This window comes from Nilaparvata lugens, chromosome 13, assembly GCF_014356525.2.
Source record: "Nilaparvata lugens isolate BPH chromosome 13, ASM1435652v1, whole genome shotgun sequence".
NCBI classification, from domain to species: Eukaryota; Metazoa; Arthropoda; class Insecta; order Hemiptera; family Delphacidae; genus Nilaparvata; species Nilaparvata lugens.
Genome location: NC_052516.1, coordinates 4,688,566 through 4,715,086, shown reverse-complemented (window position 1 = coordinate 4,715,086; position 26,521 = coordinate 4,688,566). Strand labels below are relative to the sequence as shown.

General features: G+C 34.9%; 2 protein-coding genes across 5 annotated transcripts in view; both read left to right on the top strand.

The window, feature by feature from the left end:
• LOC111056978 overlaps positions 1-26,521 on the top strand; it is a 486,313-nt gene that overhangs the window by 377,844 nt on the left and 81,948 nt on the right. The gene's annotated exons all lie outside the window — the stretch shown is intronic.
• Positions 3,189-25,355, top strand: LOC111056983 (methionine aminopeptidase 2). Its single transcript, XM_039439633.1, has 10 exons — positions 3,189-3,496; positions 4,448-4,711; positions 6,881-7,034; positions 7,949-8,083; positions 15,419-15,525; positions 16,630-16,724; positions 16,950-17,091; positions 19,808-19,982; positions 21,790-21,920; positions 24,461-25,355. The coding sequence occupies exons 1-10, from the start codon at positions 3,343-3,345 to the stop codon at positions 24,580-24,582; spliced, it is 1,479 nt and encodes a 492-aa protein (XP_039295567.1). The 5' UTR covers positions 3,189-3,342; the 3' UTR covers positions 24,583-25,355.

Below are 26,521 nucleotides of genomic sequence, written 5' to 3'. Positions count from 1 at the left end.
ACTCATTAATACCACAGAAAAAAGAAGATTGAGTTGCACAAAAGCCGGTTAAATTTTAACCGTGATTAGTTCTACGAGAACCAATCAGAGAAGCCATCTTATCAAAAAGGCCTTATCTGATCGGTTCTCATGAAATTAATCACGTGGTTAAAAGTGTTGTGCAACCAAGTCTAAGTGTTCTCTCCTCCGTGCTAATTAACATAATAAATGGCCAATCTCTATATTCAAAGCTGTGTATCTCGGTGACCCAATATGATAAAAATGGACTTAATCTTGAATTGTAGAAGAAAATCTTCTCTTTCGTTGAGCATTCTTTATACACACAGTACTGATTTTCAATGAATTTCTAACCCGAAGAAGAATACCAATATGTTTCTTATGGGAATAATGTTCACAGATTTTCTTTCTTCCGATGTCTGAACACTTCTATTGGAACCAATATTATTTTTCCCCATCCAATAGATCTTAAAACTCTGAACAGAACATAACATCCATTAAAACATGAATTCATTGGAAAGCAGGGTTTAGTTTGCAACGCAACTGTTGTGTACCAAACACAAGCAACGCAACAAGGCAATCCGTTGCAGAGGATGTTTCTACCTGTTGCCGGCATTACGGTTGCATGTACTGTATATCTCTGGCACATTCACCTGTGCCTTTTTTTCTCTTTTACTTTTTCATTCATCATCATCATCATGTACTCTTCTCATGAGAACAGAGAGAGGTTGATAGAAAAGAATGGAGAAGAAAGAGAGAGAGAGAGCGTGATGCCGCTTGCTCCAAAACACTTGAGTTGAGAATATTTTGGTTATTGATATTAGTAAATAAATCTATTAATTAAGTTAAAAGGGGAGAAAATGTTCAATATCTTCTGTTTAGTTACTACCAGCAAAAATCTTCTGATACATAAAAATAGTACAGTAACTAACTTTGAGTATGTCTTGATGTCTTCGTACTGTCATAGAATATGACTATGAATATCTTCATACTTTTCCGTTTTCTCTGGTACTGTTCCCATTAAGGCTGAACAAAAAAAATTTCAACTTTTTTTGTTGGAAGCTTTAAAGTTCATTGAGTCAAAACCGAATATGCTATTGAAAAAATTCAAAAAAATTTATTGTGGCCAATGTGTGACCTTCAAGTGTACATTTTGAGCATAACCCATTGGGTTATGTCTTATGTGACAGAAGAGAGGACCTATAGAGTCCTAACTCCGCCCTTTATAAATGCAATTATTCAATTCAATTATTCAACCATTATTTTTTGTCTTCGAGTGAGAAATCTTTTGGGTTTACAATGTTATTGGAAGTTGTCAATTTCTGAAAAAAAACTGATCATCATTGTTGTTTCCTAATCGAAAATCAGGAGAGTTTTGAGGTAGATATGATGAATTACATCATAATTTCTCATGAACAATACCTTGATTTATGGATTACATACCGTTTAGCTATTATATTACATTGATAAAACAGGTGAGATAAAAGGTGATAAAGCATTGAATAATCTGATACCTCATTATATACTTTGTTAAAGACCCGATAGAACATTTATTCAACGATATTTCATTAATCAACAAACTCCAATATTATTATGGATATTGCTTACACAATGCACACCTCTTTATATCATCATCATCATCATCATCATCATCATCCCAATCATTATCGTCGTCATCATAATTTTTTGCTAGAAAGGAAACAGTATATCTTCCACCAACGCAGCATCATCATGATATAGTTACATAACAATATTGACCGGACTTCACCTTTTTCTATTCTTCCTCTCCTTCTACTTCTTCTTCTTCTTCTTCTTCTTCTTCTTTTTCTTCTTCTTTTACTTCTTGACTCATCCTCTTCTTTTTCTCCTTCTCATTCTATTTATTACAATCTTCTTGCCTTCTCTTTTCTTTCGTTCTTTAAACCGGCCGTTATGCTTGCTACAGTAGGAGGTAATGCTCCAGCTTAAAATTGCACCCAAAACATAACGGCATATTCTTATAGTGTATTATGTACCGGCTATTGCCCAATTGATTATCATAAACATAGAATCATAAATATAAAGAAATATTTTATCACAACATGTTTCGGACATTGATGCCATTTTCAAGTGTTTACTTCATACCACTTGAAATTGGCATGAATGTCCGACATATGTTGTGATTAAATATTTCAAAAAGGGTACTGAGATTTTTATTTTTCTTTATATTTATATATTACAAGTAGCCCTATACAGAAAAGAGATACATAGAATCATAATTTCATTCTAGCTCACAAATCTTATCCCATAAGGATTACATGTAAACTTTGAAGGACCTTAGGAAAGAGTCCTGAAGTCGGATTATAAATTTGATTGGCCATAAACCTGGTCCTGAACATAACGTACACAACTAAAAAAATCATCAAATTCGGTGCACATATAAAAAAGTTACCGTAAAGTGTCAAAATTTGAGGCTCGATTTTTATTTATAGATTGGATTTTATTATGTGTATAATGTATCGGGTTTGTTGAATTGTATTTTAATGTGTTATTGGTTGAATTGTATTTAGGTGTTTATAGACGAATAATTGACATTTATTTCAGCTCTTCAGCCCATTGTGGGCTTTGACCTCCTCCACAACATTCCTCCAAGCATCTCTATCCTCCATAAATCTTCTCCATCCTATACAACCCATCCTTATTAAATCATGCCTGATCTCATCTAACTATTAAATAATTATTAATATTATACTCTAAATTTATATGTAACTTCATCTTTTTCTATGTTGTTATTCACTATTGTATTAAATTGTCTATATTGTGTTATATTAAAATAAGAATTAGAATTCAGTTTAAATCCAGTTTTGGACAGTATTAGCTGTGGAGGTGATTAAAATTAATCAAAGTGATAATCCATAGTTTGAAAAACGAGCAACTTTTTCCACTTTAAAAAACACTTTAGTTACTAAAATGCTGCATCTAAGACCTTATTTTCCAAATTTTCTCGTATCGGTATCCATGCTCCTTGTTTGAGAGTAAAAAAATCCCATTTTTTATTTCATTCAAATTTCTACAAAATATATTATTTTTCTTTGAACAAAAATCATATTTTTCTTTCAGCGACGTTCAAGTGATACGGAAATAACAGTTTAAAATGAAGCGGGAGCTCTGCAACGGCGATAGATGGCAGTGGGAGATGCAGCGAATAAGATACAAAGAGCAGTGGATTCTTCAAACAGCAAGCAAGCAAGAAGCAAGCAGAGCAGACACTTGCAAAATTTATCCTATTTTGTCAGTTCAAGCTGTAGTAGATTACAAAAATTTATAAATATTAAAATAACACGTAAATAATTGCTGCTGAATAAAATGGCAGCCGTAGTTGAAGAAGTGGGAAAATCAGTTGAAAAACTGAAAGACGAATTCAACGGTAATGACGATTTGATAGACGACGAAGGAATTGAGAATGGTGCTTCCGAAGCTTCAAAGAAAAAGAAGCGCAAGAAGAAGAAAAAGAAGGCTGGTAAGTGCAATAAAATAAATTATTTACAATATTATTTATTTGTTTTTATCAATTGAATTTGTTTGAAAGATTATCTGATTTGTTTTGGTATACAGCGGAGGTTAGCTTTCCCATGCGCTGTTGCATTCAATTAATTTATTAGGTATTTTATTATAATTTTATAAATTTACTTTGAACTAAAGTATTAAATTTAGATCTCATGATAGTAGTCTAATAAAACTATTAATAATATTTTTTCAGTCAGCGCATCAGTAAATTCTTATTTAACACCATGAAAATAAAAAGCTGTCTTATAACCTCTAAATGTGACTATACACTTTTCAAACACAAAGCTTTATCAGACTAAATACCTTTCAACAATATTTTACTCTTTAACAATTTATAGATATGGGTATTTTTATTCATTACTGCCCTTTGATTTTTATGTGCCTACTGGAATAATAAACAGTTTTTCTTTTTTTTAATAATAATAAAATATAATATAATTTTAGTAATGTTTATGTCACTTTTTACATGTTCAGAAACCTCTAACTTCTTTACTGTCTTATTAATGTTATTATACGTTTGATCGTTTATAATCATCAAATAATTTATAGTTTGAACAAAATGATTCAATAGGAAATTATCAGATGAAAGTTTATCATATATCATAAAAAGTATTTATTGTGTAATGGAACCCTTATTGGCTGGCCAATAACCTTAGTACATGCATGTTTATCATGCGCACACACACAACATGTTCATCATGCAGGTTTTGTCATTAGCTAGAGACATCCAACATAAAATAAACAACCACTAAAAATTAGACATTCAAAAATGTTTGAAATGTTTTAAATAAAACGGTACCATATGTTTTTATATTGATTTTTTTACTCATTTTTCTTTACGAGTTACGGTATACTTTACACTCAATTTAATATTTCCAAATTTCAATTTAATTTTATTTTTTAGGAGCTGGAGAAGCATCAGCTGACGTGCCGTGTGAAGGCGAGGAAGGGGAGGAGAACGGGGTGACAGTGGCCATAGCTGATCTGAAGATCGAGATCAGCTGTGAGAAGGAGGCTTCGGCTGATGCGTCAGCGGGTGATGGCGGCGACCAGGCCAAGAAAAAGTCGAAGAGGCGTCGCGGCGGCGGTGCTAAGGGTGGTGGCAAAAGCGGAGGTGCGGCCGGTCAGACTGATCCGCCCACTATTGCTGTGTCTGAGTTGTTTACTGGTCAGTCTTCAATTTGAAGTTCATGTATTGTGTTGTTATATTCTATAAAATTCTATTTCTTGTATTATATAAACGAGCTTTGTAATGCAAATCTTTACGGTAAATTAACTGCATTTGCATATGACACTGCCCTAACGTATAGTGACACTGATTCCAATCTACGTTCAGTTTCAGTTTTTATGGAATTTAGGATTTGAAATTATCTAGAAAATAGAGATCTTTCCCTTGAGATATTTATATACCAAGCGTAATCATAGAGAAAATATAGCAGAAGAAGATATCCCATAGTATAGGATGTTTATGTTTCAATTTTCACGGTTAACTCAAGCCGAAAGTTCTAGTAGTTGTTTTTGGTGAAGCTATGTGACGCTGGTAGTCGATCATACTGTGCCGTTCTTATACGCGTACCCCTACAAAACAGTAATAATGGACAATAGTCGACAGTTGAGAATAATGTGTTGGAATGATCTAATCGGCTGGAGTTAACAAAAATCGGCTTGAAATTTGGAACATAAACTACCTATAGTGCGGTCCACGTTATAATGGTAGTGGATAAAGATAGAAGAATAGCGGTACCGATTCTCTGCATTAATTAATTATATTTCTACATTGTCAAAAACATAATTGGCATCGTTGTGGACCTAGAAAAGGATAGTACCACCGGCTTTGTCGAATGATAAACTAGGATAGCAAAACCAAAGTTGGATCAAATACTGTCATAACGTGGACCGCACTATATAATATGGGATATCTTCTTATGCTATGGCGTAACGTAGCTAGAAATACGTCTTCAGTAGACGTAGCGGACGTATCTGCTAAGGGTATGATCTCATTGAATGCGTATATCGTGCAAGCGCACGTTAGATCATGAATGAGCTAAAAAACAAAATCTGGAAAGAGTCATTAAAACACGTTGTGACGTGAATGCAGTTGCTCACACTGAACGCACCAACAAATGCACGCGCTCAGTGTGAGTGTTCCTATTGCTCTTTCCTAGTTAGTTTCTCATTTGCACGCTTGGTCATGCATAACCAAGTTTGCACTTGCACATATACACATTCATATGTGATCATACCCTTAGGCTATACTCACTCGCTAGTGCGACTCAAAACGTACGAGAAACTACAGTTTCTCGGACTTGTCTACATTGGTTGCTTGTCTTGTCCATTGTCTAGTTGCTAGTAGCCACCGAGATATTCAATATATTTAATTTGAACTCTCTTCTGTATTTCTGTAATGTGCCTTACAAAAACCTCAATTCACAATGCAGGCTATTTTCTTAGAATTGAAAGACTTTTCTATTTTATAACCTACAAGGTACAATTTCGTCTACTCATACGACGATCTAGAAAGAATACCTTTGAATCTCATGGAAGTATTCACAGACTGGCAGATTCCAAATCTGTGAACACTCTCATAAGAACCAAAGTAATTCTTTCTCGATTGTCGGCAGCGGTACCTCCACACTTTGTACTTTAACGATGTTGCAATTTTTTTTTAATTTTATCTAAATTTGGAAGAAAAATGGTACAAGGATTGTCCTTAGTTTTTCTCTCTCAATCAGTACTACTTTGTAAAAATTATAAATAAATAAAATTTCGAATTTAAATTGTATGGTCAATTCAATCCCCCATTCACATTTCAAGTATTCTTGTTTTATGTTCAACTGCAAGCCCCATTCAATGTGAACAGTGTCAGCTTTATGATTAATAATTCAAAGCCCTATTCACATTTGAACTGTATCTGTTGTTTGATTCTTAGACCAGTTATAGAATAGACATGGCCCATTGTATATTCATACTGAAAGTAGATGAAGCCAACATCTACTGCCAAATCCGCCCATCTTGACGTCACAACAGTGACGTCACGCATCGTATAGAAATTACAGAAAACTTTTTGAGTTTGTTGTGTAAGTGTTTGTGGTGTTTAACTTACATTGTTGTTAAACAATGCATTGTTGTTAAACATAGCTTGTTTTCCATAGCAGATTGTTATTTATTTATGTAATTCTTATTTATGAAAATGGTAATCTCCTGCGCAGCATATAATTGCACTGAATTTTTTAGGAAAAAAAGTGGAATATCTTTTGAACCTTATCTCTTGTATGATTTTTATTGAAAGCTCGATTCACATTTGAACTGCGTGATTAATTGTGAGACCGATTCACAGGCGGTGGTTACCCAGAGGGCGAGATAATGGAGTATCCAGTTGTGAACGACTCTCGCAGCGCTAAAGACCGATTCACAAGCGAGGAGAAACGGGCGCTCGATCGTATGTATACCGATATATACAACGAGGCTAGGCAGGCGGCTGAGGCTCACAGGCAAGCATACTATATATAAACTTATTCAACATATCCAAAATATTTATATTATTATATTTATTCATATTTTCTACTAGCAGGTAACCCGAGCTCCGCAAGAGTCCAATTAAAAACTCGTCAAACCGAAAACTTGACCTACTGAAATCTTGAAGAATTTAAAATAGGCTTATAACCATCCTCGGTAGAAAATGAAAAACTAACAAATTAAAATATGACAAACTGAAAACTTGACCTACTGAAATCTTGAAGAATTTAAAATCTATATCGAATGTAAATAATTCAAAGTATTCTATTGAAATTACAAAATATTAGTTCCGATTGTGAAGCCATTACCAGTTCATATTGGAATCTCTGTAGTAACATTCACCAACCTATAGGTGTAGTCTACCATTTCAAGTCTATGTATGGAGCATCTAACTAGCTATCAAACTAGCAGCTAACCCGTGCTCTGCAAGGGTCCAATTAAAAACTCGTCAAACTGAAAACTTGACGTACTAAAATCTTGAAGTATTCAAAATAGGCTTATAACCATCCTCGGTGAATTGAGAATATCTACGTATAAGCAAAATTTCAAGTTTGTAATGTAGTTGAGATGTGATGATGCGTCATTCGTGAATTTCCTATTCCGTTCGTGTATAAGCCAATTCTTTCCTTCATTATATTATTGACTATCAGGTGACCCGTGCTCCACAAGGGTCTAATTAAAAACTTGAAGAATTTGAAATAGGCCGATGACCATCCTCGGTGAATTGATAATCTACATATAAGTAAAATTTCAAGTTAATCAGTAGAGTAGTTGAGACGTGATGATGCGTCCGTCATTCGTGAATTTCCTATTCCGTACTTGCATAAGCTAGTTCTTTCCTTCATTATATTATACATGAAACTGACTTTTGATGTTGTTTGCTTTGCAGACAGACCCGGCAGTATATCCAGAAGTGGGTGCGCAGTGGCATGACCATGATCGAGATCTGTGAAGAACTGGAGAAGACGTCACGAGCTCTGATTGGCGAGAATGGTCTCAAAGCTGGACTCGCGTTTCCCACTGGGTGAGTGCAATCATAGATGAAAGATAGCATAAGAATATACCCCATGAGTTGTACATAATTCATTCAGTAGAATTCATTCAAAGTTCTGAAGTTTTGTATCAAATTATGGTGTTGTGTATCAAGTTGAGATGATACAGTATCAGATTGAGTTGATATAAATTTGTGGTGATACTGATTCACTTAGTGGTGATATTGTATCATTTTGTAATAATATTGTATTTTGTTTGTGATACCATAGAGTAAGAGATAGCATAAGTATAAGAAGATATGCCATGAATTTATTGTAGAATTCATTCAAAGTTTTGTATCAAATTATGGTGTTGTGTATCAAGTTGAGATGATACAGTATCAGATTGTGTTGAAATCATTTTGTGGTGATACTGTATCATTTATGGTGATACCATAGAGAAATAATAGCATAAGAGGTTATCCCATGGTATAGGTCGTTTATGTTCCAAATTTCACTGTTAACTCAAGCCGATAATCATAGTAGTTTTTTGTGAAGCTATGTGACGCTGTTAGTCTCTCATACTGTGCCGTTCTCACACTCTCACTCAGCCAAAACAGTAATAACAGCCAGTAGTTAACTAAATGTATTTATTCATTATTTTTATAGTAATTGTTCCTATTGAGTGCAATACTAAGGCTCAACTCACACTTAAGCGACTCTGATCGAGAAGAGACCCGACTCTAGTCGAGAGCATGTGTTTTCAAATGGTGAAGTCGCGGAGACTAGAATCGACTGGTCTGAGTGTCACCATTTGGAAACACATGCTCTCCACTAGAGTCGAGTCTCTTCTCGACCTGAGTCGCGTAACGCGTAAGTGTGAGTTGAGCCTAACACACATCGATTTTTGGGAGTCCGATTTTTGCCGTCCTTATATCATATTGAACATCACTTGGCAAATATATGATGTATTGATACACTTGAGTTTGTCAATTTCTAATCAATCTAATAAAATTTATAGATTTATAGAGTCGTGTGAGTTGAGCCTAAATAATGCCAAAGGGAAAATATAGCTCAAGTAGATATCTCATGGTTTGATTGTTGAATGAACAGATAATAGTTTGTGCAAACCGTAGTTTGCAGCAGCATTGCTGTTACCGAGAACAGCGCAGCTAGATTCACAGAATCCAGAGAGTCTGTGAAATAATTGTGTGAGAGTATGAGCGAAATCCTTTTCAATAGAATTAGCATGAAAACGGCAAGAATGTACTCATATTGTTGTATTGAAATAAAATTGGCCATAAAGCCTCATGGTGCAAACTTAGGCTGATTGATTGATTGATTGATTGATTGATTGATTGATTGATTGATTGAGTACTTTATTTATGTAGATTACAAATATATACTGGCTTATACACTTATATACAATAGCTTACAATACAGCAAAGTTATAGATGAATTTACATAATATAGACTAAGAAAATAACTATTGAACTGTATATGATATGAAAAAGCAATTTGTAGTATAATAACTATAGATAATAATCATATTGTTATGCATCTACATAAATTGGCGGAGCTTTGGACATATCAATGTCCATTCTTTGGGAAGAATATTAAAAATATCCTCCCCACTAACTCTCTACCAAAACGTTAATTTCGTTATTTAAACTAAGGATTCATTTATTAATGGAAATATTGTAAGAGTTTTAATCAATATGAATATTGAAGAGAAAAAAAAACAGAAAATTGATAAAGTAAAATAATTATATAGGTAGATAAGATCAAATAATTGATTAATAAAATGAAGTAGGCTGAAAGTAGATCAGGGTTATCAAATTTCAGTAATATACAGCAGTATGCAGTGGATAATTGAAATAACATGAGTTTATATAATATATATATATATATACAATTCGTTCTATAACATGGTTAAAGGTTTATATGGTGGAATGGGTGAGGGATGGTTGTCATGTGATCGTTCTAGGGTCGGACAGTTTCAGTCATTTGTTCCAAAATATGTTTTTTTAAAGTCAGGTTGAAGCTCGCTCGGCTCTCGATAGACCTGATAGAAACAGGAAGTGTATTCCATGCACGACAGGCACTGACTAAGAAGGATTTTGTGAAAATAGTAGTCCGATGATTGGGTATCCTTAAAGTACTTTCTCCGGTTCTAGTATGTGAAGCATCTATCCTCCTACCTTCAGAGACAAATTTGAAATCATCTTTAAAATAGTTCGGATTACCGTATTTCAAGATATCTCTAACAAGCTTGACTATTCGAAAAAGCCTCTGATCGGGAAGCTTCAATGTTGAACTAGCAATGTGGGCTGGGGTGATATGATCATGGCGTTGGAGAGAGTAGACGAAACGTAGACAATAATTTTGGCAACGCTGTAGTTTATCATTCAGAGTGACTTGCATATCATTAAGAACAGAATTACAATACATTAAATGTGGGAAGATGAGAGATTGAACCAATAATAATTTAATGTTTCTAGGGAGGATATCGTGCATTTTCTTCAATGCATGCATGGCTGAGAATACCTTTTTACAAGTTTTGTTCACTTGTTCTGACCAGTCAAGAGTATTATTCATAATAATGCCTAAATTTTTAACTGAGCTACAGTAAGGAATGTCATTACCGTCTACACTAATTTTGTGAATCGATTCAAGGTCATATTGTTTATAAGACGAGAATATCCAATTATAATGGGTTGTGTTTTGATGGGATTAAGCTTAAGGCCATTTTTCTTTGTCCATTCCACTATCGAATTGATATCCTGATTCATTATTCCAACTGTTTCATTAATTTTTGTTATGGGACAGCTTAAATAGATTTGAAGGTCGTCTGCATAAGTATGGAAACTGGAGAATTTGATAATGGAAGAAAGGTCATTAGCATACAAAGTGAAGAGGAGAGGGCCTAAAATTGAACCTTGTGGTACTCCATGCATAACGTTTTTCCAAGTTGACTTTTTGTCACCGACAGATACACATTGTTTCCTACCTAATAGATAGGATTTAAACCAAACTAACGAGTTGTGACTGAAACCAAGAATAGCCAACTTATTCAGAAGGACTGTATGATCAACAGTATCGAATGCTTTAGAAAAATCAAATAGGGTGAGGATGGTGCATTTTCTTTGGTCCATAGCTAACCTTATATCATCAGTGACACGAAGCAGAGCTGTCTCAGTTGAATGGAATTTTCTAAAGCCTGATTGAAAGTTATGAAGCTTACTATTGTTGTCTAGAAATTTTACAACTTGAGCATGAATGAGTCTTTCTAGCACTTTGGACAATGCAGGTAAAATACTGATTGGTCTAAAATCCTCAACTTTATTGGGTGATGGAACTTTATTTAGAGGGCGAACCAGAGCAAACTTCCAGTTTTCAGGGAAAATGCCTTCTTCAAGTGACTTGTTGAAAATGTATGTAATGGTTGGTAAAACAGCAAATAACATCTTCTTGATAAATTTAATAGGAATTTTGTCTACACCCGTAGCATTACTATGAATACGTTGAATTGCTCTGAAAGTGTCTTCTTCTGAGATTGGATGGAAATGAAATTGATCAGTGATTGGTAAATCTAAGTTTGTAACCTGCTCTTCAAGATCATCTATATGATTAGCAATGACAACTTCGTCGCGTTGGTTAGAGTGTGAAACGAAATGGTCATTTATATTATTCAATGGTAAGTCAATTTGTGGATTCGATTTCTGTTTGCCAAGCCCGAATTCTTTTATTCCCTGCCAAAGTGATTTAGAGTCTTGTCTATTGTTTGTCATAAACGAATTCAAGTACCTAATCTTTGAGTTCCGTAATTCCTGTTTAACCCTATTTCTAAGGCTCCTATACTCTATCAAACTGTCCAAGTCAAATGTCTTTTTAAATTTTCTATGTGCTTTGTCTCTACGTCCCATCATCTTAAGTATGTCTTCAGTCATCCACGGTACTCGTCGTTTTCTATTAATCCTCCTTGTCACATAAGGTGCATGTTTGTCATACAAAGTCAAAGTCCAATTCTCGAAAGTCTTGACCATGTCATCAACTGAGGGTAATGCTTCAATTTGATGCCATGGAGTCTGAGCCACATCAGTCAGGAAGGCGGCTTCATCAAAGTTTTTGAAGTCTCTATAAGTGATAATTTTCTGTTCTGGCTTGGGTATCTTATGGGAAAGTACACAGTAGATCAAATCATGTCTAGAAATAGCTGGGACTGAGATTTGGCCTGCTTGAACAACCTCATTGGGATCACTAACAATGAGAAGGTCAATGAGTGTGTCTGATTCATTAGTATGATGAGTTGGATCGAGGGGTAAAATAGTCATGTTTAGGCATTGGAAAATTGTAGTCAGTTGAAAGTAGTCAAAGTTACGATTCGTCATGTTCAAGTCGGTGTTCATATCCCCCATAACTAGTATACGGTTATAACAAGGCATAAGAGAAAGCAAGGCACTTTCGAAATCTGTGAAATGACCTATTTTTGGTGGGCGATAACAGATACCAACGAGTAATTTATCATTACTAGATAAGGATAATTCAAGTAGCATAAACTCTGGTCTGGAACAATACTCTTGTTTAGATGTGATTAAAACTTTTGTTTTGATACCATCTTTCACATAAATTGCTACACCCCCACAAGCTTTATTTAATCTATCATTCCGGAAAAGATTATATCCAGGCAATGCAACAAAATTTGATGATATACTAGGCTTCAAAAATGATTCGGAAATTCCGATTATATTGAAGTCCTGAAAACGGAAGATTGCTCTGAGTTCATCAATGTGGCAACTGAGGGATTGTACGTTAAGGTGAGCAGCCTTGAAAAGTTTTTTGAAAGAGTGGAGCTTATTTGCTAGAAACATACCTGCGTCATTATTACTATTATTGAAATAATCATACCTACTTGAGGGCGAGCGAGCTGACGTGTCAGTGAGAGGCATCATGGAAGCAGCAGACCAATCGTGAACCGACCTCAGAACGACACATGACGGGGGAAATGGGGATGAAACTGAGAAAACTTAACCTAAATGAAAAAGTCTCTTCATTCGAGTGCATTCAGTATGCCTTGACAGTTCGGCTCCCTTCACTATTTAAAGCACTAGTTCAAAGATTCACTAAACACAATAAGATGTAGATGTGTTGAGTTTCGGTGATGAATAATCCTAATGGTGAATAAGATGAAGATTGAGGAAGAACTGGTAGTGGGAGATCTGGTCCAAGTGGAGATAGAGCGAGTAGGTATCCAGTAGTGGAAGAATCGGGTCCAAGTGGAGGTAGAGCGAGAAGGAATCCAGTAGTGGAAGATCGAGGCCAAGTGGAGACAGAGAGAGATGGAATCCAGTGGTGGAAAATCGAGTCCAAGTGGTGATACAGAGAGATGAAATCCAGTAGTGGAAGATCGTGTTCATGGTGGAGATAGAGCAAAATGGGATCCAGTAACAACTGAAAAAGAGAAGAAGAAGCCAGCAGAAAAACGAAAAATCTTTGAAGAAAGTTATCAATAGAGGAAAGATACATAATACAACTGATGATGAATAATATTCGCATAAAATTGAAGAGGAATAGTATGATTTAATGTGGGAAAGAATCGAATATTATATGGATAAATATATGGATATTAGTAGAAGGTAATCAGTTAGAAAGAGAAAAGGTAGAAAGATAAATAGATATAGAAAGAGAAATAAACATTTGAACATGCTGGATAGCAAGTGGAAAAATCACAGAACTTATGAAACTGAACTATAGAATAAGAAATAGAACATCGCATTGTGATCTTGAATTAATCAAGGAGAGAAGAAAAAGAAGAAAAGAAAAAGAAAGAGAAGAAAAAGAAGAAAAGAAAAAGAAAGAGAAGAAAAAGAAGAAGAAGAAGAAGAGAAGAAGAAGAAGAAGAAGAAGAAGAAGAAGAAGAATAGAAAAGAATAATAATCATCATCGCAAACAACAATATTCAAGTAATCATTATAAATATAAGATCAAGAAGAGAAACGAGAAAGAAAAAATAAGGAGTAGAGGAGACGATGGAGAAAGTGCTAGATTATTTTAGATGAGTTTTAAATAGTATTGAACGGTGAAGTGTGAAAAATATTATATAGTATTAGAAGTATAATTAACTATTGGGAGTTGCAATAACGATAAAAGTAGTAAATTGAGAACTGTAATAGTTTAGTGATGAATGTCTAAGATAACGTTAAATGAAACACAGCCCCTATATAAGCATATGAACAGACTACCCACCCCTCTGTTCTATCAATAATTCTTCACACATTAGCTTCTATTGTTCAAGCTGTGGCAACAGTAGAAGATATCATTATATAGGAGATTACTATCTTTACCTATAGATTACATCCATATCTATAACGTATGTTAATCATCCAATTTATTTGAAATTCAGCATTTCGAAAATTATTAATTATGGAAATAATTTTGGTAAGAGATGTAATAATTATTAGTAAGAATAGAGATAATGATTCTCAAGTACCCTCTGGAGTATAGTAGTTGATGCATTGAACGTAGTTTTGGGAATTAATATCAAGATAAATTATGTATCAGTATTAACAAATGTGGATCTCCTTAGTTTGAAATAATTGCCTCATATATAATCATAAATAGCAGTGGAAAGATTCATTTATAGAACAGAAAGCCAGCTCATGAAAAATGCCAAGGTATATCTACTGTGAAATGTATTAATACGAATTTCCTATTATTGTAGTGAAGGGCACCTTAGTCATCGAATCCTGAAATGATTTAATTTACCTTTATTTTTTGAAGGTCGGTCATCCTCTCGACTGTGTGGACCCTCTTGGATCCTCCCTCGCCGATAGAGATCTTGATCCTCCCACACACCGATTAGTCAAAACAAGACTAGTCACGCTTAGTTACAACTCACGCAACTCACACTGCCTAGTCATTGCAATTAGACATGACTCCATAAGCAACTATGTGAAGTATTGTGACTAAACGTGACTAGTCTTGTCTTGACTAATCGGTGTGTGACCAGCCTAAGGTTTGCACGGACTAAGAAGCTGTGACAATCACAAATCTAATAAAATGACGTGATACTGGTCTCGGTTGAATAAGCCGCTGTGACGTGTGATTGAATTGATCTTTGTGGGAGTGGCTGGTTTGCAATATGGACTTGTTTAGGACGGTGTGTTTATGACAACTTCAAGTCACTTTCTGAGCAGTTGGGAAAGTGATATTCTAGTATTTATTCATACTAAATCTGAATCTGATGTTAATTTCGATTTTTAATATCTAGTATTTTTGTTCAGTACAACTTCAATCTCCTTTTACAGCAATTCATATTTAGTTGTGATGTGTTAACTTGTATAAGAAATTCTGGTAGTTTATTTCTTATAATTGTTTATAATTTTCAGTTGTTCCCGTAACCACTGTGCTGCACACTACACTCCCAACGCGGGAGATCCAACAGTGTTGGAGCATGATGACGTCACCAAAATCGATTTCGGCACTCATATCAATGGTAACTAAAATGATAATCTATACTATTATATATGAATGTTACTATACTATATAATAAATGAAGAACTGGCTTATACACACGTTCTGGATAGGAAAATTATGTTTACTGGTGGAAATCACTGAGATATTGCAATTATTCAAATGCTAATGAAAAATAATAATGTCCTCAGGGACATTGCTGCCCTTGGTAACACATGCTCAAATAACTACAGTTCTATATCAATTATGTATTACTAGCAGGTAACCCATGCTCCGCAAGGATCCAATTGAAAACTTGACAAACTGAAAACTCGACCTACTGAAATCTTGAAGAACTTGAAATAGGCCTATAACCATCCTCGGTGATTATCTAAATGCAAGATTTGAAGTTAATCAGTTGAGTAGGTCAGACGTGATGATGCGACAAACATAATTTTATTTATTATTATTGAACGAAAATCCAAATTAAATGCTGTAATTCACCCCGAAGACTTCAGCTACTGCAAATGTTGACAACAGGGTAAACAGCTAGATGGAAATTCGATGAGCGCTACTATTAAAAAATTATTGAATTTCCATCTAGCTGTTTACCCTGTTGTCAATATTTGCAGTAGCAGAAGTCTTCGGGGTGAATTACAGCAATTAATTTGGATTTTCGTTTAATAATAATAAATAAAATTATGTTTGACGCATCATCACGTCTGAACTACTCAACTGGTCTACTTCAAATCTTGCATATAGATTCTTGATTCACCGGGGATGGTTATAGGCCTATTTTAAATTCTTGAAGATTTCAGTTGGTCGAGTTTTCAGTTTGTCAAGGTTTTAATTAGACCCTTGCGGAGCATGGTTACCTGTCAATAATACATACTTGATATAGAATTGTAGCTACTTGTGCATGTGTCCAAGGGCAGCAATGTCCCTGAGGAAAGGATTTGAGACCCAACATTTACATTCATCCTACAATAATAAATTGAATGCAATAATGCAATATTCTGCATGTATCTTCCCAATCATAATAAAATCTTGTTGGCTACTTTGATTCTTTCTTCTCATTTCCTTACTTTGCTCCTCATGTCTTGTTCTTTCATGTCTCTTAAAATTGTTTTTTTTTTTTGTTTTTCAGGTCGTATTATAGATTGTGCATTTACACTGACTTTCAATCCGAAATACGATAAACTATTGGAGGCTGTGAGGGAAGCTACCAATACTGGAATTAAGGTAAATAAATTGAAAATTATGAGCTTGTTATTTTAAAGTTTTATCCTTATTAAATCCTTATTTATTGAATTGAAAAAAAAAAATTGAAATTGAAAAATTTATTCGTTGATGTTTCATGACCATGTATGATGTATCTGTGTCTCATGACAAAACATTAGAAGTCGAGACCAATCCATCAATAATTATTGGTAAGAGATTTTTCTCATATTTTTTTATAAATTTCAGGCGGCAGGAATAGATGTAGCCCTGTGTGACGTGGGAGCTGCCATCCAAGAAGTTATGGAATCCTATGAAGTGGAATTAGATGGCAAAACTTATCAGGTCAAGTCGATTCGTAACCTCAATGGTCACTCCATTTCTCCATACAGTAAGTATGATTTGTAAGTCAATTGTCAAATTTACTATAGTGAGGTCCACGTTATAATGGCAGTGTTTGATTAGCAGTGGTATTGCTATCCTTGTCTATCATTCCACAAAGCAGATAGCGCTTTCTCTTTCTCGCTTTGCTCTGTTGCCAGATCGTATTTTAACAATGTAGAATTAATTATTCATTAACAAAATATGTCATCATAATTATGAAATTAATGAAAAATATAATTTCTTGCTTAATAAAATATAATTGATTATTTTAAACGAGAATGAACAGTTAATATTACATCAATAAACTTGTATCAACTACCGTCTATAAAAGGTATTGACTTGACAGAGGATCGGCAACGTTGTTCTGCTATCTTTCTCCACTGCCATTATAACGTGGACTTCACTATACTTAGGTCAGCATCTAAAGCAGTCTGTTCACAGGGACAGTAGTGGTGGCTTAGTGGGAACGCGGAATTGGAAATGTCCGGAACTCAAATGTACATGACTTTTTCAATTCCGCATTCCCGTGGAAGCTAATATTGTCACTGTGTGTAGCGTACTTAACGTTACTTATTCACGGGATATTTTTGAATCGTTGTGATAGACGAACAGTTTTGTGTAACAGATGGTCTGCAAGAGTCATCATTTTATTATGAAAGGAACAGTTGTGGGCTTTAAGCCTGTTGTTCCTTTCCCAATCATTCATAATTGAGAATTATATTGTATCTATCAATGTATAAATGAATGAATAAATAAGAGCGCACTTACTACTGCACACACAAGTCTCATGTACAGTCCGGGTCCTGTAGCTTTGCCTATCGGCGGAGGGTCACTAGACTGCAATACTACCCGTTCAAAAACATCGAACATTTTTGAAAATGTATCTTTCCATAAGCAACAGATCCTCTTCTGTATCTTCTCTAAAGCAACGTGTTGCATCCGAGAAGATACACAAGGAGGTTTTTGGAAATGTATCTTTCCATAAGCAACCGATTCTCTTTTGTATCTTCTCAAAAGCAACGTGTAACTTAGCATCCGAAAAGATACACAAGAAGCTTTTAGGAAATGTATCTTTCCATAAGCAGCAGAGCTCTTTTGTATCTGCTTAAAATCAACGTGTTGCATCCGAAAAGATACACAAGAAGCTTTTCGGATATGTATCTTTCCATAAGCAGCAGATGCTCTTCTGTATCTTCTCAAAAGCAACGTGTTGCATCCGGGAAGATACACAAGGAACTTTTTGGAGTTACGTCCTTTTATCACAACACAGCCCATCAGCTGAAATTCGTTCAACATGCTCTTTCCATTGTTGGTGATACGTTGCAACTCTCTCATTCATGAAGAATCTCTGTGTGTAGGTAGATTCCTCCATTTAGGGATCTAGGGTCTCTGAAACCCAAAGACCTTAAATATGCATAAACTCACATGCAGCGCTAGTGTCGTGCTTGGAATTGAAATCGGCCATTGAGGGGGCAACCTATAAGATTATTACATACCAATGCCTTTGTAATCTATAATACAAATATATAGATATAATATTATCTCGTGCTAAAATACCCCAATGGTGGCCTTCAATTTCAAGTCAGAGCTATCATTGGGGAAGGCGTAGGCATTGTGGGTCTATATCGGTCTTTGCTGAAACCTGATGTTTTCTCATATAGGTGGTCCACGTTATAATGACAGTATTTGATCAACTTCGGTTTTGCTATCCTTGTCTATCATTCGACAAAGTGGACCACACTATAGACGTGAATATTACCCCGCGAACCATACCTTGCCAATATGCTGTTTCAAAGACACGGAGGCAAAGCTACGGGACGCGTACTGTAACTGCGTATAACGTTCGGGTTTTCGACTGTACAGTTGAAAATGACTGGAGAAACGTAGGCCTAGTGGTTGACATAAATTAATAAGGGTGATGGTTTCTTGATCCATTCCGAACTGCGATGTATTAACACACTTTTTTCTATGTATTTCACAAGACATGCAGTCAAATATTCGTCTGAAATACATAGAAAAAAGTGTATAATTTAATATTCTTGTGTTGTCTCGTCTATTCATCCTTTTCATCAAACAATTTTGCTCGAAGCGTTTCGCTGTAATCACTGCTGTGATGACACCTCAAATGTATTACGATTGCGGATCATGCATGTTTATCATTATGTTCTACCGTTAGTGCCAGCCTTATGATGTAGTCATTGATTTAATCATGATCTATTTTCAGAATTTTTATGATGTACTAGTAGGTAACCTGTGCTCTGAAAGGATCCAATTAAAAACTAGTCAAACTGAAAACTTGACGTACTGAAATCTTGAAGAATTTAAAATAGGCTTATAAGCATCCTCGGCAAATCAAGAATCTATATGCAAAATTTCAAGTTAATCAGTTGAGTAGTTGAGACGTGATGATGCGTCATTCGTGAATTTCCTATCCCGTACATGTATCAGCCAATTCCTTCCATTGTTATATTATAGACTAGAAGGTTACTCGTGCTCCACAATGGTCTAATTAAAAACTTAACAGACTTTAAACTTGACCTACTGAAGTCTTGAATAATTGAAAATAGAAAATTAGGTATTGAAAATAAAGTAAATCAGTTGAGTAGTTGAGATGTGATGATGCGTCATTCTTGAATTCCTATCACGTATATAAGCTGTGTATAAGCCGTTTCTTTCCTTTATTATAGTACTAGCAGATTAATTGATTGAATGTTGTTTGTTAGGAATTCACGCGGGCAAGACAGTGCCTATTGTGAAGGGTGGCGAGGCGACTGTAATGGAGGAAAACGAGTTCTATGCCATTGAGACATTCGGCTCCACAGGGAGGGGTCTCGTCAACAACGACATGGATGTATCTCACTACATGAAGAAGTATGACGCCGAGTATGTCCCACTCAGGTAAGGCTACACTCTCGGCAAACCGATTTCCTATCTATAGTATCATTAACGTTAGGCTGGCAATTAACATAACGTTTCACTTGTCCGTCACGACTGTCAGACCAACAGTCATCGAGCACACTAAGGCTAGGCGCACACTAGTTAGTCAAGACAAGACCTGATCAGACACGTTTAGTCACAACACTTCACATAGCTGCTTGTGGCGTAACTCACACTGATTAGTCGTTGCAATTAGACATGTCTTCATAAGCAACTATGTGAAGTATTGTGACTAAACGTGTCTGATCATGTCTTGTCTTGTCTTGACTAACTGGTGTGCGCCAAGCCTAACGCTACAATGTTTCCCATTATAGCGGTTTTCCACCTGCAGACCTACGTCGAAGCCTTAATCACTATAGTGAGGTAGGTACTCGTTATAATAGCAGTATTTGATTACATTGGTGTTGCTACTGCCATTATAACGTGGACTATAGTTATTTATTTATTCATTTCATTTCATTGAGAATTACAAATCATAACTATAATAAATATAATATGATTGGGAGATGACAACAGGCATAGCCCAAAACTGTCTTCTCCCAAATTTTTACAAATAAATGTTTCAAAAAAGAATAAGGTTAAGATTACACTTTTACTTCAAAAAGTCCAATTTCCACTCCAAAACTAATGACTAAACTAAAAATTTTGAAATTTTGATATTTATAGTTGACGCTACTATAGTGAGGTCCACGTTATAATGGCAGTGTTTGATTAGCAATGATATTACTATTCTTTTCTATCATTCAACAAAGTGGATAGCGCTATCTCTTTCTCGCTTTACTCTGATAGTCTTTCAACAATGTAGAATTAATAATTAATTGACAGAATATTCAATCTTAATTATGAAAATTCATTAGGAAAATTATTGAAAAATATAATTTCTTGCTTAATAAAATATAATTAATCATTTTAAACGAGAATGAACAGTTAATATTACATCAATAAACCTGTATCAGCTACCGTCCATAGAAGGCAGAGGACAAGACAGATGATCGGCAACGTTGTTCTCCTATCTTTCTCCACTGCCATTATAACGTGGACCTCACCATAATGTCGCTGGGTACAGGTTTGTTTAGTGTTGAGTAGATTCTCATTGAATGAACAAATCAAGATGGATTGAACGAGCATAGTGAGTTCCTACTTTCAACTTGTCGGCTGATTGTGGGTTTGTACTGTACGTTCGACGGTAACTTGCGAATGATTTTATCAATCAACTTCAAATCGTTAACACATAATTATTCTTTGAACCATTATACTGATTGTGTGTTGTATATGTATTATAATCTTTGTAACTTGTGAATCTCTATCTTGAATTGCTGTCCACTGTTATTTTATTGTATCTCTAGTAGAGTAGTCTTTTTGATGTATTTTTCGTTCGCAGTGTAGCTCTAGTAGAGTAAGCAATTAACTGTATTGTTTTTTGTTTTTTTTTGCTTCTTCGTTTTGTTTTTTTTTCTCATTGTATTTCTATAGTGGAGCAGAATGATAATACTGCATGCTTAGTTTTCTATTACTTTTAATTTTCACATGTTCTGTATTTTTTTTTTAACGCAGAAATAAAGTCAAAAATTTATTTATTATTATTATTATTATTATGTGTTCTGGCGAACGAAATTGACAGCGGTTAGTTGATAAATGATCCTCTGTATATTAAAATTGTCTTATTAGGTGTTTCAGTAATTAGGTAAATAATGATCCACCATCAATCAAAGAGATGAATCAAAGGTATTCAATATGTGTAATGAAATTGTCGTGATGTGCGTTTCAGATTGGCGTCATCTAGAAGCCTGTTGAGTACAATTAACAACAATTTCGGCACACTGGCGTTCTGCAAGCGCTGGCTGGACAGAGCTGGCTGCACCAAGTATCAGATGGCGCTCAAGGATCTCTGTGACAAAGGTAACAACTCACTTCAAACATCTTTACTCAATTTCAAATAACTATTTTTTTCCCCTGTGTAGAAAAATACTATAAAGAGCTTCACGTAATAAAACGCGTGAGCTTTACGATATATTGTTAGTGGAAACGATAGGAAAGCAATTTTTTCATACTTTGATACAATAATCTCATTTTGACTGTATCATATTATGGTGTTGTGTATCAAGTTGAGATGATACTGTATCGGATTGTGTTGATACTGTATCATTTTGCGTTGATACTATATAAGCTTTACGGTATATTGTTAGTGGAAGTGAAAGGAAAGCAAAGTTATTATAGATTGTGATACAATAACCTCATTTTGACTGTATCAAATTATGGTGTTGTGCATCAAGTTGAGATGATACCGTACCAGATTGTGTTGATACTGTATCATTTTGTGGTTGTACTGTATCATTTTGTAGTGATACTGTATCATTTATGGTGATACTATAGAGAAAAGATAGCATAAGAAGATATCTCATCGTATAAGTCAATTATTTTCCAATTCAAGCCGATATTTTAGTTAGTTATTCTAACTCGAGCTGATTAATGTCGACTACTGTATAATATTACTGTTTTGGCCGGGTGAGAGTGTAAGAACGGTACAGTTAGAGAGACTATCAGCGTCAAATAGCTTCACTAAAAACAACTACTAGGACTATCGGCTTCAGTTAACAATGGAATTTGGAACATGAACCATGATACCATGGGATATCTTGTTATGCTATCTTTTCTCTATGGTATTAGCTTGCTGAAATGCTATTTCCTCGAGAGAAAAAATCATCTGTAAGATACTGGGAAGGATGATCTCTATTTATTTTGTTATGCTTTCTCTTGAAACATCGCAAATTTTACCTATATCTCGGGATTTTTCAAAATTATCTCATAGTTTCAAAAGTAGCTTAGTAGTTCCTTGAAATATTAGGATACAATGGCTGTCATTAGTTTTGCAAAATATTATTATAATAATTATGAAGAACAGTTTCCATTTATACTCTGTATATTATCCACAGTTATGAACTGGAAATTGATGCCTTATGAACGTATAATCATAGGTGTAAAGACGATTTAATATAGCCTCAAATTTGAGATTTAAATTTGAAAGGGGAACTTTTAATGTGTTGATAGCATGCTGAATGCTGTATAATAATTTAGATTACTTATTTGGTGCTGCTAATGCTTGAAATTCAATTTCACACAATTTGTTGTAACCATTCTCTGCATGTGTTGGTTTTTTCTTGGATTTTTCGGCTGGCTGACTCTATTTTAATCATTTTTCTCCATTTTAAATTCATTATGAAGTAATAATAATGATGGTGAATGTATAATGTTTTTGCTGAACGATGACAACGTAAGTACTGTCTTGTGCATGGGTAATGAGATGTTATAATGACATGATACAAATCCATGCGTTTTTAGGGATTCGAACCCACAACTTTGAAGCATTCCGATCAATCATTCCATTGATCAATCATTTCGGTCTATCAAAGACCGAATCTAAAATTCACTGATGTGTCTTTGTGTATATGGGTCTTCAAAGATCCATTGATAAAGCATTGCATTATGTGACTAAACCACTACAGTCCGAAAATTGAAAATGGAAGATTGATGAAATGTCGTAATTTTAATACTGTATATAAAATAATTTTATTACTGCTGTGGGCGAAGTTGAGGCAATTTGAGAGCCTCTTAGGGCCGTTTGCACAGTTACAGTTTAAACTAAATTTAATTTTAAACTAGATTAAATCCGTATCAAGTCTAGTTTGTTATAATGTGTTTCATTGTGAGTTTAAGCCACCAGCTGATTAAATCGAGTTAAAGCTTTGACTGTGCAAACGGCCCTTAGCCTACAAAATGGTCGAATGAACCTTTAAAAATTAATATTGAAAGCTTGCTAAATTAAGTCATTGAAATTGCAATGAATTGATTCAGCTTTTTCAACTAGAACAAAATAGGCCCGGTTGCACAAAAGCCGGTTAATTTTTAACCGTGATTGATTTCACCAGAACCAATCAGAGAAGGTCTTTTTGACAAGACGGCTTCTCTGATTGGTTCTCGTGGAATCAATCACAATTAAATTTTAACCGGCTTTTGTGCAACCGGTACATAGGCTAGTAACTCTCGGTGGAAAAACGATACATCAAAACCAAATGAACTGAAGCAGTAAAAACATTGACTTGAACCAACTTTTGATGGAAAATAGTTATCTATGAAACGCATGTTGGGTGAATTTTAAAATTGAATGGATAATTAAACATTAATTGGAAGCATGATGAATCATTTGAAATAATAATGTTGTGGCATGTTGAATGAAACTACAATATTATTCTTGTTTTTTAATGAAACCTGGTGTTTGAAGCATGATTAATATCATGAATGTTGAAACATCGCTGAATGGGTTGATATAGTAACTTCTAGAACTATTTTTTTTAAATGCTCGGCTTGATAACTTTTAGAACCAAATCGATTAAATCTATTTTATTAAAACTGCAGCTAATAGATAAATCTTATTTTGGCAGGCATAGTGGAATCCTATCCACCTCTGTGCGACATCAAAGGTTGTTACACGGCTCAGTTCGAGCACACCATTGTGCTACGTCCTACCTGTAAGGAGGTTATAAGTCGTGGGGACGACTATTGAGTCAATAGTCAGCTATTGACAACAATAGGGTCGCAATGGGATCGGAAAAATAGTTGTAACTCATCGAGGTATAATGTATATGACTGATATATCTGAAGCTTGGTGCAAGATCTACCAATCACAACTGACAATGATAGTTCTTGATAGTACAAGAACTACCTGATTATTATAGTTTTTGATAGTACAAGAACCATTATTTATGTCGGTTGTCATTGGTCGATTTTGCACCAAGTCACAGTATATATTCAGATTTAGTGAGATTATCTTTCAACTGCCAGCGTTCGTTAAACGGCAAACGTTGATTTTATTTGTGAGGAATATTGGTGGTTCAAAGAGAATCTCACTATAAGGCTCAACTCACACTTACGCGGCTCAGGTCGAGAAGAGACTCGACTCTAGTCGATAGCATGTGTTTTCAAATGATGACGTCGCGGAGACTGGAATCGACTGGTCTGAGTGTCACCATTTGGAAACACATGCTCTCGACTAGAGTCGAGTCTCTTCTCGACCTGAGTCGCATAAGTGTGAGTTGATCCTAAGTATATAATATAACTCAAGGGTGAGACTATCAAGGAAACATTTATGTATCACAAGCTAACTTGAGAGTTGAGAATCATGTGCATTTCTCTTGGATGGACGTTCAAAGTTTTAGTGAATCTGTTATCAATTGAGAACTGTTCAAGTGGTATATTTTTCAGGGTTCTGTTTCAGTTTTTAAGTTTTATTCAAGTGATTGTTTTGATATATTGATCAATGAGGATAATTACTATTGGGTTATTGTTATTTATTGTGAACATTCTTGGTGATAGTGTGAGTGAATTTGATGAGATTGTAACAGATTGATTCAATCTCATTTGAGATTGATAACCCAATCAATGCAGCAGGGAATAATCAACCTCATTTGAGATTGATATCCCAATCAATGATAATTTGAGGATTGTATTATGCGGAGTCTACGCATAAAGTGTTCAAGTAATCAGTCATTTTAAAGCTGGATTGTCATAAACCAGTGATAGTGCAATTGCCCGGTACAGTGAGAATATTATCCCAGTAAATTCAAATGGGACTATTCATACTCGTTAGGCCGTGCTGAGTGTGAACTGTCCAATCAGATATCATGGTAATTATATTTTCATTGTGCCGGTCACTGTCACTGATATGTGGGAATTCACAAGAATCGAGGAAACATATATTGATTACTAGCTAAGAGGAGCTAGATAGCTGAGAGGGTACAATACCCTGGAGCGACTCCACACGCTACGGTAAATCCGAAGATCTGTCTCCATAGTGAAGTCCACGTTATAATGATTTCCACGTTTTAATTTGATTAAAATTGGTGTTGCTATCCTTGTCTATCATTCGACAAAGCAGATAGCACTATCCTTTTCTAGTTCCGCAACGTTGCCTTTAATCCTTTTTAACAATGTAGAAATATAATATGAACATATTCATGATTTGTAATTATATATAATCAATTAGCAATATTCAAAATATTGATTTTTTTCTTGTCGAATAAGATATAATTGATTATTTTAAACAAGAATGAACAGTTACTATTACATCAGATATACCGGTATCAGCTATCCTATACAGAAGCTGGGAATCGGCACGCTGTTCTCCTATCTTTCTCCACTGCCATTATAACGTGGACCTCACTATAGGCGCCTGTCCTGAAGGAAAATCTCAACGTGTCGATGGGAAATCTCAGATGCTTTGAGGCATACTTGCAGTTTGACCGTTACGTGTGTGGCCGTGTTTTTAGGAAGGGTCTACATTGGTATTTATAGTGGATTCAAGTTTGCGTTCTTGTAAAGTTGATTTCAGGTTTGCAAAATACATTCATTTCATACAAAACTTGAATTAGAGTGATCTTGATCAAAGTAAACGCATCTTTATAATCTTGATACAAACAACATGAATGTTTTCAAGCCTCAAATTT

What these genes read in the sequence shown, in the direction of transcription:
- LOC111056983 (XM_039439633.1), top strand. Translation starts at nt 3,343, where the DNA reads ATGGCAGCCGTAGTTGAAGAAGTGGGAAAATCAGTTGAAAAACTGAAA. An exon ending in GAAGAAGAAAAAGAAGGCTG is followed by an intron (nt 3,497 to 4,447) that starts GTAAGTGCAATA and finishes TTTATTTTTTAG; the next exon opens with GAGCTGGAGAAGCATCAGCT. An exon ending in CTACCAATACTGGAATTAAG is followed by an intron (nt 16,725 to 16,949) that starts GTAAATAAATTG and finishes TATAAATTTCAG; the next exon opens with GCGGCAGGAATAGATGTAGC.